Source organism: Symsagittifera roscoffensis, chromosome 4 (genome assembly GCF_963678635.1).
Source record: "Symsagittifera roscoffensis chromosome 4, txSymRosc1.1, whole genome shotgun sequence".
NCBI classification, from domain to species: domain Eukaryota; kingdom Metazoa; phylum Xenacoelomorpha; order Acoela; family Convolutidae; genus Symsagittifera; species Symsagittifera roscoffensis.
In genome coordinates this window covers 9,609,913-9,622,100 of record NC_087065.1, presented here as the reverse complement: position 1 = coordinate 9,622,100, position 12,188 = coordinate 9,609,913, and the positions used below count along the sequence as shown (strand labels likewise).

At 32.9% G+C, this 12,188-nt stretch overlaps 1 protein-coding gene across 10 annotated transcripts in view; it reads right to left on the bottom strand.

Moving 5' to 3' along the window:
- Positions 1–395: 395 nt before the first annotated feature.
- LOC134844429 (dysferlin-like) overlaps positions 396–12,188 on the bottom strand; it is a 64,903-nt gene continuing 53,110 nt past the window's right edge. For 9 of the 10 annotated variants that reach the window (XM_063861099.1, XM_063861107.1, XM_063861108.1 and 6 more), the window contains 3 exons: positions 1,484–1,631; positions 1,029–1,187; positions 396–599 (listed from right to left, as the gene is read on the bottom strand). In XM_063861099.1, the coding sequence (XP_063717169.1) occupies positions 1,149–1,187; positions 1,484–1,631 (187 nt within the window). In that variant the 3' untranslated portion in view covers positions 396–599; positions 1,029–1,148. The remainder of the gene's footprint in view (positions 600–1,028; positions 1,188–1,483; positions 1,632–12,188) is intronic. The other variant, XM_063861102.1, reaches the window with a different exon arrangement.

Genomic DNA, 12,188 nt, shown 5'->3' with positions numbered 1-12,188 from the left:
TCAAAAAAATATCCGTAAGTTTCTCTTCCAACGAATGCGAAGAAAATACTATGGTGCTTTAATGCGTGATTTTTCACTATTTTTAAGTTATCTTCAAATGGTCTAAAATTGAAAATTTTAATTGGCTTGTTCCGGAAACTGAGATAATTTTTTATAAATTTTCAAAAAGTGTTTGATTCATTTCTATTTGGTAATCATTATGTATTATGAACGCTTGATTAATTAGGTTCAGTATATCAATTTTCCTTATATAAAGCGCTATGGGATAATGCTGGCCCACGAACAAGGGCCAATGTAAGTTTAAAGCGAATTCTCTACAGCTTATTTTTTACTACACTCTTTGTCGCCAATCTTTCGAATCCTAAGAATATCATTTCAGATTCATAAAAACTGCATTATTTAAAATTTGTTTTATTGAATTACAAGAATATTTTCATAGAACGTATGTGGAAAAGTTGGGCTGGAAATAGAAATTTTCAGTATTTGTATTTCTTAGATAATATACAGCTTTAGTTATAGTAAAATGAGCACTTCATAAATCCAAAATGTTCGTCTAAGGGGTCTGTTGATCAGCTGAACAGCCAGTTCATGAAGGCTTGCTAAAACAGGACAAACAAAACTCTAAACGGTACAAAACTGATTCAATTGGGCGAAATTTGCACATAGCATAGAAAATCATGTTTTTTGAAATACTGTCAACTTTTAAAAATACAAGTGAACATTTGATGTGCCAGTGTCATAAGAGCATTGATTTTCCGAAGAATTTTCAAATATTTCTTCTGAATTCGAATCGCGACTGAATGAGAGCTCTGTTATCATACCACCGTTAATCTCCAACGAGCTTTCAGAAAACCGATGTATCTGAAACCGCCCAAAAACTGAAAAACTCCATCCAAGGCCCAGTTTTTTCTCCCCAATAAGCTTCAAGTTTTGCAAAAAAAATTAGTTGTGCATTTGTCAGTTAATACATTTCAGCAATTCCGATGAAGATGATGTAATGATTATCAATTGCGAATTCCATATTTTACCAATTAAATGATACAGGTTGATTTCAGCCCAATAGGGCTTATTTGATGAGTCAGAGGTGCTGTTTGGCATATTTGATTCTGATTGGGCAAGAGAGAGCGAATGTGATGAGAACTGGCCAATCAGATGATGGCATTCATGATGGCATTCAGCATGTTTCCCTGAAATCAAATTTCGTCATTTTAGTTTTATGCTCAAAGCATCCAAAATTGAATTATAGATATAAAACAGAATTTTTTTTCACCAAAAAGTGAGATTTTCCAAAAACTAGCATCTGCTTTGGAGCAGCACGCACCAAAAAAAACATGTTATTCTTAATTGAAAAAAGGATGTAATAAAAAAGATCTTTTTTTTCAAATTTTTTCAAAATCTTCTTTTTTCAAAATCTTTTTTCCCTTATACACAAATTATCAAAAAAATTTGCCAAAAGTTGCTTCTGTTTTCCTATTTCTCTTACAGGTAGTGTATAAATGAAGAGGGCTAGGAAGAGGACGACGAAGATAGTTATCAATGTGATGATCATGTGCCACTTGTAGTGTTTCCAGATGATGTGTTTGAAGGTGGCCCAGGGGGACATGAACCAGAGGAAGGAGGTGGCCGGGCGGCTGCAATCAAGCACAATTTATGATACAGTTCATGATACAGTTCATGATACAGTTCATGATGTACAATGATACTGACAGGCTATGATATATCAAATAGTAATAATATAATAATAAATTGTTTGCAAATTAGTTTCCATTCATTGCAAAAGTTACTACATTTACAACCAAATGAAATATCATAGTTTGATGATCAATTAGGAGATGATAGCAAGCTCAAGCTCCCGCATAAATTCCATGTAAATCCTTCCTATATAATACTTTAAGCACTTTTAAAACATTTTCAACTTATCGCTTTCTAACTGAGCAGCAACAACAAAAGTTAGATTTCCTTAAAATCACACTTAAATCTTCAACTGAAAATTGAAAGATTTCTGAAACGCTATGTAGTATTGCGAAATACTACACACACACAAAAGACCATTGTCTTAATTGTTTATTTAACGACCCAATTCTAAATTGGAGCGTGCCATTTAAATTAAAGCCTCTTTTCACTAAATCAGATATTGACTTATTTACTCTTATTAGGACTATAAAATCTTGTTTTGAAAATCCACTCCTTTTTAAATACTTGTCCAATTTTTCACATTTTTTCATGCTCAATATTTTAAAAGGGCGGCGATTATTAATACGTCCCTTTTAACTTAACTTGAAATAAAATGGATAAATATTTAGCAGTCTTGCCGGCTGCACTGAAATTCTCCTTGCTTTGATTAAGCAGAGGTGCACCTGCAATATGATGCATCAGAGAGAGTAATATGAATTTTTAATAAGACAAACTGAAGGATGCGGTTTTTATCAAAGGGGACTAATAAGTTGAAGATATTTGATTTGAAAAAATCAAATAAAAACTAGTTGAAAATTCCCTTATTAAAAAGGGAGAACAAAAGAGCAGGTGAAACCTGAATAATTAAAGATTGAATCAGCCGCCGGTTTATGCTTATGAGCAAAAGGACTGGCCTGAAATCTTCAGTGTTTCATTTTGCTCAGTCAGCAGCAAGTCATTTCTCTTCAGTCAGATCTTTTAAAAATAAATAATTTTTCTTTTCTGCCCTAACACTAAAATTAATCTAGCCCTTTTCACTTATAAAAAGAGAATAAATTCTCATTTTAAGTTTGAAAAATTATAAATCGAGATACTCAAGATTCGCACACCCGAGGAAGTCTGGACTACAAGTACCCAAAGGACTACGGCAAGACGATTCAGACGACCCAACCAGAAGTGCTGACTTGGACAAACATCAAGGGCAACCATACATACTAATCAGCCACCGACCTTAGTAAGAAGATAAAATATTGATGAACAAAATAAGATTAGTTCAACCTCCCCTCATAGGTATATTTCTTTAAGCTGTTCGATTCATTTATATAATCTAATAACCCAGTGCTCTGTATCTAACCAACTAATTAATTCATACCTTTTCTAACTATTTTTTCTACTCTACTTTTTGTCAAGACAATTTGACGATCTAAGGTGAGACTTATAATTTAGGATAAAATTACTAAGCATTCAACCAGCAATGAGAGCTTAGTAAAACTGGTGCGACCGCAGCAGAGAACTACTCCTTAAGAAATTCTTTTTCCAACAAACTCGAAACAGCTTTTAAAATTCAAAAAAATATATTTTTATTAGGATCTGTGAGTATTTGTCAGATTAGTTTCCAACCTCAAAAAGCCAGAGACAATGGGTATCTTTCGATAGAAACACCATTTCATTGTCTTCTACTTGACAGATATTCCTAGTAGGGTTGTTGCGAAAGCATCCCCTGCGCTAGCAGTCGCCCACGATATCCCTCCATCTCGAGGTCTATTAGACGGCTTTCTAACTGACATTAGCTCATGAACTTAACTATTATCTATTATTATAATAATATATAAAATTTCTGAAAGAATCGTTCTCTGCCTAAGTCCGCTAGTAAGATATACCCGTTTTGTCCAGTAATCCACTAAAGTTTTGCCGAAACTTCAGTTTAAAGTTATCATCACTAAAATTAACGAAATTCTGTATTAAACTAAAGTGCTCAAAAACTTATTAAATATCTTCATTTATTTTTTCGAGGGGGTTAAGTGGTCCTATGTGCGATCTAAGAGTACCCTAAATTGTATGATAAATTGAATTCTTCATCACATTATCTCAAACCATCCACGGTTGTTGCTATTTATCCTAATCCTTCATCAATTCTCGAGGCTTATCCTCAAATTTTCTTAAACTCATTTTAATTCTAACCACCTTAACGTAACTTAAACCTAAATCATCCATCAGTAAAGCTACCAATTACTGAAACTAAGGAAGAAAATAACAAAAACCAAAAAGGAAGGAACGGATTTGAGTGTTTTTTAATAAATCATTAGTTTTTTTTAACACAGTTTAAATATACACCTAATAAACAATAAGATTACGCACTAAAACCAATCTTAAACGTTAACCACATAACACCAAACACCAAGTTTTAGTTTCAGCACAAAAATATCAGGTTTTACAACAAAAACTAAGTTTAAAACACTGACACATCCACTTTATATTGATAAAATAGGTTTCATATGATAGCATAAGCACTAAAAAATTGATTTTTACCAGCAAAAATTTTTGGTTTCAGTCTAGGTTTCAGTTATAGGTCCAAACGTTTCAGTTAAAATAAGTATAGTTTCCGGTCAAAATTTCAAGTTTCTGTAAACGGATTCGGGTAAAACAGCAAAAGTTGAACTAGTCAAACCCAAATTTGGATACCATAAGTCAAAAACCTGGTCTTAAATGGTACGTTTTTGTTAGTTTCAGGTTTCAGAACACAAAAATTGAGTTTTTGGTCTCAAAATTGAGCTCCGAACGCCGAATTTTGACTTTCTAAAGAAAACTAACGGTGTTAAAACCCACCAAACCAATTTTAAATTTTGGTTCCTAAGGCTGAAACGTACGTTTCAGAATTGGTGTTTTTGGTTTCAGACCCAAAAATTTTGCTTCCCGAGTGAAATTTTTGTGAAATATTGAAAGATAATAGGAATCCTTAATGCACTAACAAATTTTTGAACTCAAAAAACTTCTAGAAGGTGTTAGTTTGAGCCCTCAAACCTCTGGTTTCAGAAAACTAAAATCGTCGTTTTAGGCTGAAATTTTCATCTTTTTGGCAATTTTATTGCTGGAATAGAAATATATCAGAGAGACCAACCTAAATTTTCAATCTCAAAACTCTAAAACCAAGTGGTCAAACCATAGTTTCAGTTCTAGAAATCATAGTTTCAGCCCCAAAAACTTAGGTTTCCGCAAACAAATTTTTGATTTTGAAGTTACAAACCTGTTACAAAAATTCTAATTTACACTAAACCAGCTATCAAAAACCAACTTTTTATTTTCATGCACCGAGTTTGAGAGAGTTTAAGAGTTTTAGGTTTGAGTTTTCAAAAACTAAGTTTAAGATATCAAAAGATTCGGTTTTCTCGAATTTTTTTGCAAGATAAAGCGAAAACCAGATATAATAAAGCGTATAGAAAATTTTAAGATTAAAAAAAACTCAACTTCAGCTACCATAGTTTCAGGTTTCAGATTATCGTTTCAGTCAAAAAATTTTCTATAAATTTTTAACAAAAAAAATAAAGTTTTGAACCAGTAATAACCATTAAAGGCATATAGTTATATTGTTAACCATACCATAGCATCAATAAAACTTCACTTGAACAAAGTTTCAGGTTTCAGTTAAGGTTTCAGCGAATAAAAAACTTGAAAAACTTAGAAAAAATTTTAAAAAATTTTTTTTTCCAAAGAAATTTTTTAAATTTCCTTATCTTATTATTAATAACCTTTGTTAATATTCAATAATTCCTAAGAGGTTTTCATTACTCTAAAACATACTAATCAAATAGTACAACTTAGCTCAAGAAAAAGAAAACAAACATCGTAAAAATTAATGTCAACACATTTTAAAATTGACGTCAGTACAATAAGTTTAAAACTCAAATTAGGAAATAAAGTCTCTAACATCATATGGTATATCACTAACACAGAAAAAGATCATATTAGTATACTAGCAAAACACCCTAACGACGATAAACACGAATTATACGTCTTCTTTCGACGATATACTCCAGAAATTGACACAATTCTTCAGCCAATAAAAATACCAAATAACATAATTTGTATACCGGAAGAGCGAGTAATTGCTTCACTCCCGATTGCTTTTTGATATCATAATATACCAAAGCACAAAACTACTTGCATTTTAATCATTTTTTATTAAAAACACAAAATTTTCCTAAACAAAAATTAAAAATCATAACAAGTTCATAAGAAAAATTTAAATATTTTTTATATTGTTTATCATTCCCTAGATAATTATTTATGTCCCTAAAAGGATGTAAAATGCTATGACCAACTTTTATTAAGTAAATACAACACCATTTAATTTAAAGCTAAATTTAAAAAATAAATCCACAAAAATTATTTGGTATATCACCATTATCCAAAAAGATCAAATCACAATTTTGTCCAAACACCCACACAAAAATATTCACGAATTAACCATTCTTTCCAGCAGCAATACCCCAGAGATAACTTTTATCTTAAAAAAGCTTAAACAGCCCCATAGCACTATTGATCTATCTAACAAAAACTCGTATTCATTGAAACCAGCAAACTTCATTGTAACTTAAATACAATTATTTCAGTCCGAACAATTGATCAGTACACAACACATCCAAAACCCTTTATATATTGTTAACAAAACATTGAGCGAATTAAACAAAGATGGCAAACGTAGTAGCATACCCAGATTTAGCTCTCGAAAAGTTTACCGGCTTAGATCCGAATGAAGATGCAAGAGATTTTCTTGATATAGTAGAGAAAAAGATAGCATTTTCCCTAGGCACTAGACCAGGAGACGCAGGTGACGAACAAGACGCATATGATAACAGACAAAGAGCCTTATTTGGTTCAATATTAAGAGGTCCAGCCGCTCAATGGTATCAGGGATTAGCAGCAAACTTACCTTGGAATGATATAAGAGATCAATTCATAGATAGATTCACTGATGATAAAGATAAGTATAGGAGACGAATCGAAGCAGAAAACATAAAAAGACAACTTGATGAATTCATTAAAAATTACATACATAGATTAAGCACCGCAGTAGACCGCGGATGGCCTAATCCAACTTTTAATGATGATCAAAGAACAGCAAAGAAAATGGAATTCTTTGTACGCGGCTTAAGCCCGCCAGGCTTGAAACAAAAGGCTCATCAATTCCTAATTGAGAATCCACCCGCAACTTGGCAACAATTAAAAGATCATATTGCTACAAAAGACTTAAGTTTTGCAATAAGTAGTGAATTTATCGGAACAGCATCCAGTAGCATAGAAAATAAATTGGAAATAGAGGGAATAAAGAATCAACTTAAAGAGTTAACAGGACTAATGAAGGATCATAAAATAAACGCAGCCTATAATGCACATGAGCATAGAAACAAACAAAACAACCCAATGTTTTGCAACTGGTGTTGCATGTCAGGCCACACGATAAGCCATTGCTTTAAATATAACGATCAACAGGGGCAAAATTATAACTCGCTTCAATTAAGAGAGAATTCAAACAGAAGTCACCATAACTATAGCAAGAGTAGGTCAAGAGTAGACAACAATTTCAATGACATAAACTCTCAGCAAGAGTTCAGGCACTTGTCAAACTTCAATGAAAGTTCTCAATCGCGTGACAGGTCGAACAGTAAGAAACACTTCAACGAAAATAACGATTATTATTCACCTTACCAGATCCACAACTTTAGTGATGATGACATTCCAGGAGACTATACCGATAATGAGTGTGAACTTGTTAATTTAAACTAGATCAGTCTCCGTCTGAACCAAAAATACAATTGTATATTAACTTATATCAACATCCCGTCGGAGACAAAAATAAAAATAACGGTCTGGAAACCCAATTTCTACTAGACACTGGAGCAACATGTTCACTTATTAATTTTGACAGTTATGAACAATATTGTAAAATACAACCTCTACAGCTGAATAAATCTAGATCAAACACAGTTGCTGTTAATGGAGAAAAGCTTAAACTTATAGGTTATACCAATTTTGACTCAACTTTTGGTACAAACACTGATAATCCGGTAAAAATCAAAGCATGGATTTTAGCTGAGAATGGATGCGATCTAAATATATTAGGAATGGATTTCATTTCTCACAACATTAAATCAATAAACTTTCCAAATTTAAACTTAGAATTAAAAAAGTACCCAGATTTAACAGTTCCTATCAGTATTATAAGAAGCAAAAGTTATCCATATCTAAGTTTTTATCAAAATGTACTTCTCGATAAAAATACAACTATTGCACCAAAATCATCCCGCGTAATTTCAGTTTCTCCAGCAGGCATAGTTTTCAAATTAGGAACATCGTTTAGAATTGATAAGTCCTTAGAACAAAAAGGCATCAATGCAAAAAGCACTTATTGTAGGAATGAAATTAAGTCAATGCCTATCGTACTAAAAAATTCCAGAGAATCAAAAGTAGATATAAACAAAGGTGTAATAGGCCAAACGTTTGAAAACATAGAAATAAAATAAACCCATTTCTTCCTGCTTTAAAATGTTTTTGAATGTGAAGTTTTCATTAAAGATTTTATAACAATGTAAGTTTGTGAAATTTACCTAACGTTTTGTATACTGAGCAGTAAATCTAATTTAATCTTACTAAAAAATAAGATTACGAGTATTATCCTACAAATGTACTACAATGAATAGCGGTTCTGTATGACACCCAAAAGGATATGCCAAAATGCATGAACACGGATTTAATTCTTAACCGAGATCGAAAACAGTCAAGTACGCTAACAATTTTGGACCATCTCCAAAATCAAATAAAGATAGAGGAATCGGAACCCAATGGCTCAGACAAAAAAAATTTTCGACTTCAACATATTTGCAAAAAAAGTTGCAAAAGGCCAGGAGTTTCAAATATTACAGTTTTACGAGTCTATAATAATTTCATTTTCAGGCGGTTTTATTAACTGAAAATTCAGTATTACACTTAAGGGAAGTTCAAATTACCCTACGTACAATAACGAGAATTAATAGAGTAAAACCTTTGATGAAAGAACTAGCCAATGTAAAATTGTAACAAACTCATTCTGCGAAGTTAATTTGCACCATCGGATTCCTCTTAGGGCCCAAGTAGGGACCGATGACATTAATTATTATCTTTGTAGTTTTCAAGTTACAAAATGCAAACTAGAAGAAATTCATCAAAAAGGGAAACATCACCTTCTTTTTTCTCAACACATTGAGTAAAATTTTCATCAAAAATTTTTATCATAAAATGGGCGAACAACGTTTTTCGACCCGACCCGCCGCAGATTTATGCCAGCATTTGTTGGTGGCTTCATGTAGCCTTTTTAAAATTATGGTACCATAATCTTTCAACAACGCAAATGCTTGTTGGTGGCTGTATGCAGCCTTTGAGACTCTTATGATTCACTCCTCACAATTTGGCCAAAATATCAATTCGGTAGTTCAAAATCCACAACATGCAGGCATTTAAACCCTTAACAACAAAATTTCAGAAGCAACATTTTGAAAATTGGACTGCATCATCCTTAAGATTGTTTACGTTAAGTTTTTGCATCATAAAGTTCAGGATGACTTTCTGTACTAAATATGTGAACATGGATTGATGCAGAGGATTAAAACCAAAGAGAAACTAAGAAACTTATTTTTTTGAATATTATACAGTTTGCAAATTGTCTGTTTAATTTTCCTTTTCTACGATATTTCATTTTGATTTGATTCTAATTCAAATCTTTTCTCTTTTCTATCAAAAAATGTAACAAAAATTGCTGGTTATGACAACCAGGTGGACATACATTTAAGATTAGGGGTTAATTAATGCCCAAATTTCCATTTTTGCTTTAACTACATAAAATTAAAATCTGAGCTTAACTCAGTCTTGTAAAGTGCTTTATTCCTGTGGTTAATAAACACCATGATCGTCTTTCTTCATTTGTTTTCCGTGGTGGGTTTGTGTGAAACCACAAGATTATATTTTCCACCTTTTATATGTATATACAATTTTACACTTTGTCCTTCATCGTTCAAACATTTGATAATTAGCCTTAATATCCGAATGTAATTCGGGATTTTGAATATTTACTTATTTTACATTGATGTTTAGCAAAATGGAATACGACCCAATTTTAAACTGGAATTGCAGAAACGCAGACCCACACCAGAGGAGTTCAAAAGAAAGCTGCCCCTCAGGAAGAAACAACGGAAACCTCTAGCAGTTCAATCTTTGTCAATAGACGACGGGTTAAATAAGAACCCTCGCAACTTTCCCAGTTTAACCCAAAGATTGGAGCTGCAGAATTGCAGAGAAACCAAATTGGATACGGAAAATCCAAAATATATAACGAGTTTAAAGTACTCAATAAAGGAAAATTGTAACAGATGGAAACTGCCATCGTTCATTGAAGTCGCCAACTCAACGAAAATGGAAAAGGCGAAGATGCCTATCGATTTCATAACCCAGCCAGAAGTGGTTATAAAGAACGAAAACAACCTCTGGAAATTAAAGAAGAGGGAGGAAAACGGCTACATCCTCAAGGCAGGAGGCACGCAAGTCACCATCCCGTTCGAGGGAATAACTGCTTTTCCGAACCATATAAAAAACAGACAGGAAGAACAGGACGACATTCAACAACTTACGGACGGAATGAGCAGACTACGAATCAAAAACAAAATTAAAAAGAAGAAAATCGTGAAGTTGCAACAAAAACTTGAGGCTTCACAGAGGAAGATAGCGATCCTCAGGTCATACAACGTGGAGCTAGAAGCCGGAAGGAAGCTCTAGATAAAACCTAACTTATCTTTATAACTTTTTCGCTTGATGTTCTCTTTAAATTTTATAACTATAGTATTTAACCATTAAAGTGTTTAAATTTTCACCATGGTAACTGTAAGAATCGAACAGCTTAATTTTCTAAAAAAAAGGGGTGAGTTGTAGTATTGCGAAATACTACACACACACAAAAGACCATTGTCTTAATTGTTTATTTAACGACCCAATTCTAAATTGGAGCGTGCCATTTAAATTAAAGCCTCTTTTCACTAAATCAGATATTGACTTATTTACTCTTATTAGGACTATAAAATCTTGTTTTGAAAATCCACTCCTTTTTAAATACTTGTCCAATTTTTCACATTTTTTCATGCTCAATATTTTAAAAGGGCGGCGATTATTAATACGTCCCTTTTAACTTAACTTGAAATAAAATGGATAAATATTTAGCAGTCTTGCCGGCTGCACTGAAATTCTCCTTGCTTTGATTAAGCAGAGGTGCACCTGCAATATGATGCATCAGAGAGAGTAATATGAATTTTTAATAAGACAAACTGAAGGATGCGGTTTTTATCAAAGGGGACTAATAAGTTGAAGATATTTGATTTGAAAAAATCAAATAAAAACTAGTTGAAAATTCCCTTATTAAAAAGGGAGAACAAAGGAGCAGGTGAAACCTGAATAATTAAAGATTGAATCAGCCGCCGGTTTATGCTTATGAGCAAAAGGACTGGCCTGAAATCTTCAGTGTTTCATTTTGCTCAGTCAGCAGCAAGTCATTTCTCTTCAGTCAGATCTTTTAAAAATAAATAATTTTTCTTTTCTGCCCTAACACTAAAATTAATCTAGCCCTTTTCACTTATAAAAAGAGAATAAATTCTCATTTTAAGTTTGAAAAATTATAAATCGAGATACTCAAGATTCGCACACCCGAGGAAGTCTGGACTACAAGTACCCAAAGGACTACGGCAAGACGATTCAGACGACCCAACCAGAAGTGCTGACTTGGACAAACATCAAGGGCAACCATACATACTAATCAGCCACCGACCTTAGTAAGAAGATAAAATATTGATGAACAAAATAAGATTAGTTCAACCTCCCCTCATAGGTATATTTCTTTAAGCTGTTCGATTCATTTATATAATCTAATAACCCAGTGCTCTGTATCTAACCAACTAATTAATTCATACCTTTTCTAACTATTTTTTCTACTCTACTTTTTGTCAAGACAATTTGACGATCTAAGGTGAGACTTATAATTTAGGATAAAATTACTAAGCATTCAACCAGCAATGAGAGCTTAGTAAAGCTATTTTGACAACCGAGCTTTCTTAACCAAATTGGGGCTAATCGCAAACCCCTACCCGATTAAGAGATCTTTTCCAAAGAAAAAAATCGACAGCCTTGGCGAAAATGAACCGACAACTAGTAACGCTCCGCAAAGTTGTCAACTACAAAAACCGTACCAGTTTATTAGTACCACCCACAATACAATACCCACAAAAATTGTACCTTGCCTGCAACCAAACAAAAATTCATCTATCCTGAAAACCGAAATCCATAAAACCTCCTCGCGACTTATCTTGAGTCGAATGTCAGAAAAAAAACAAGCATCCACGCAGTGATGATATCAAGAGAAAATCTGAAGTGACGACAATCAATTTTTCAGCATGAATCCGGTTTGAAAAAACAGTTCGACAAAAGGGATCCAACGATTCAAG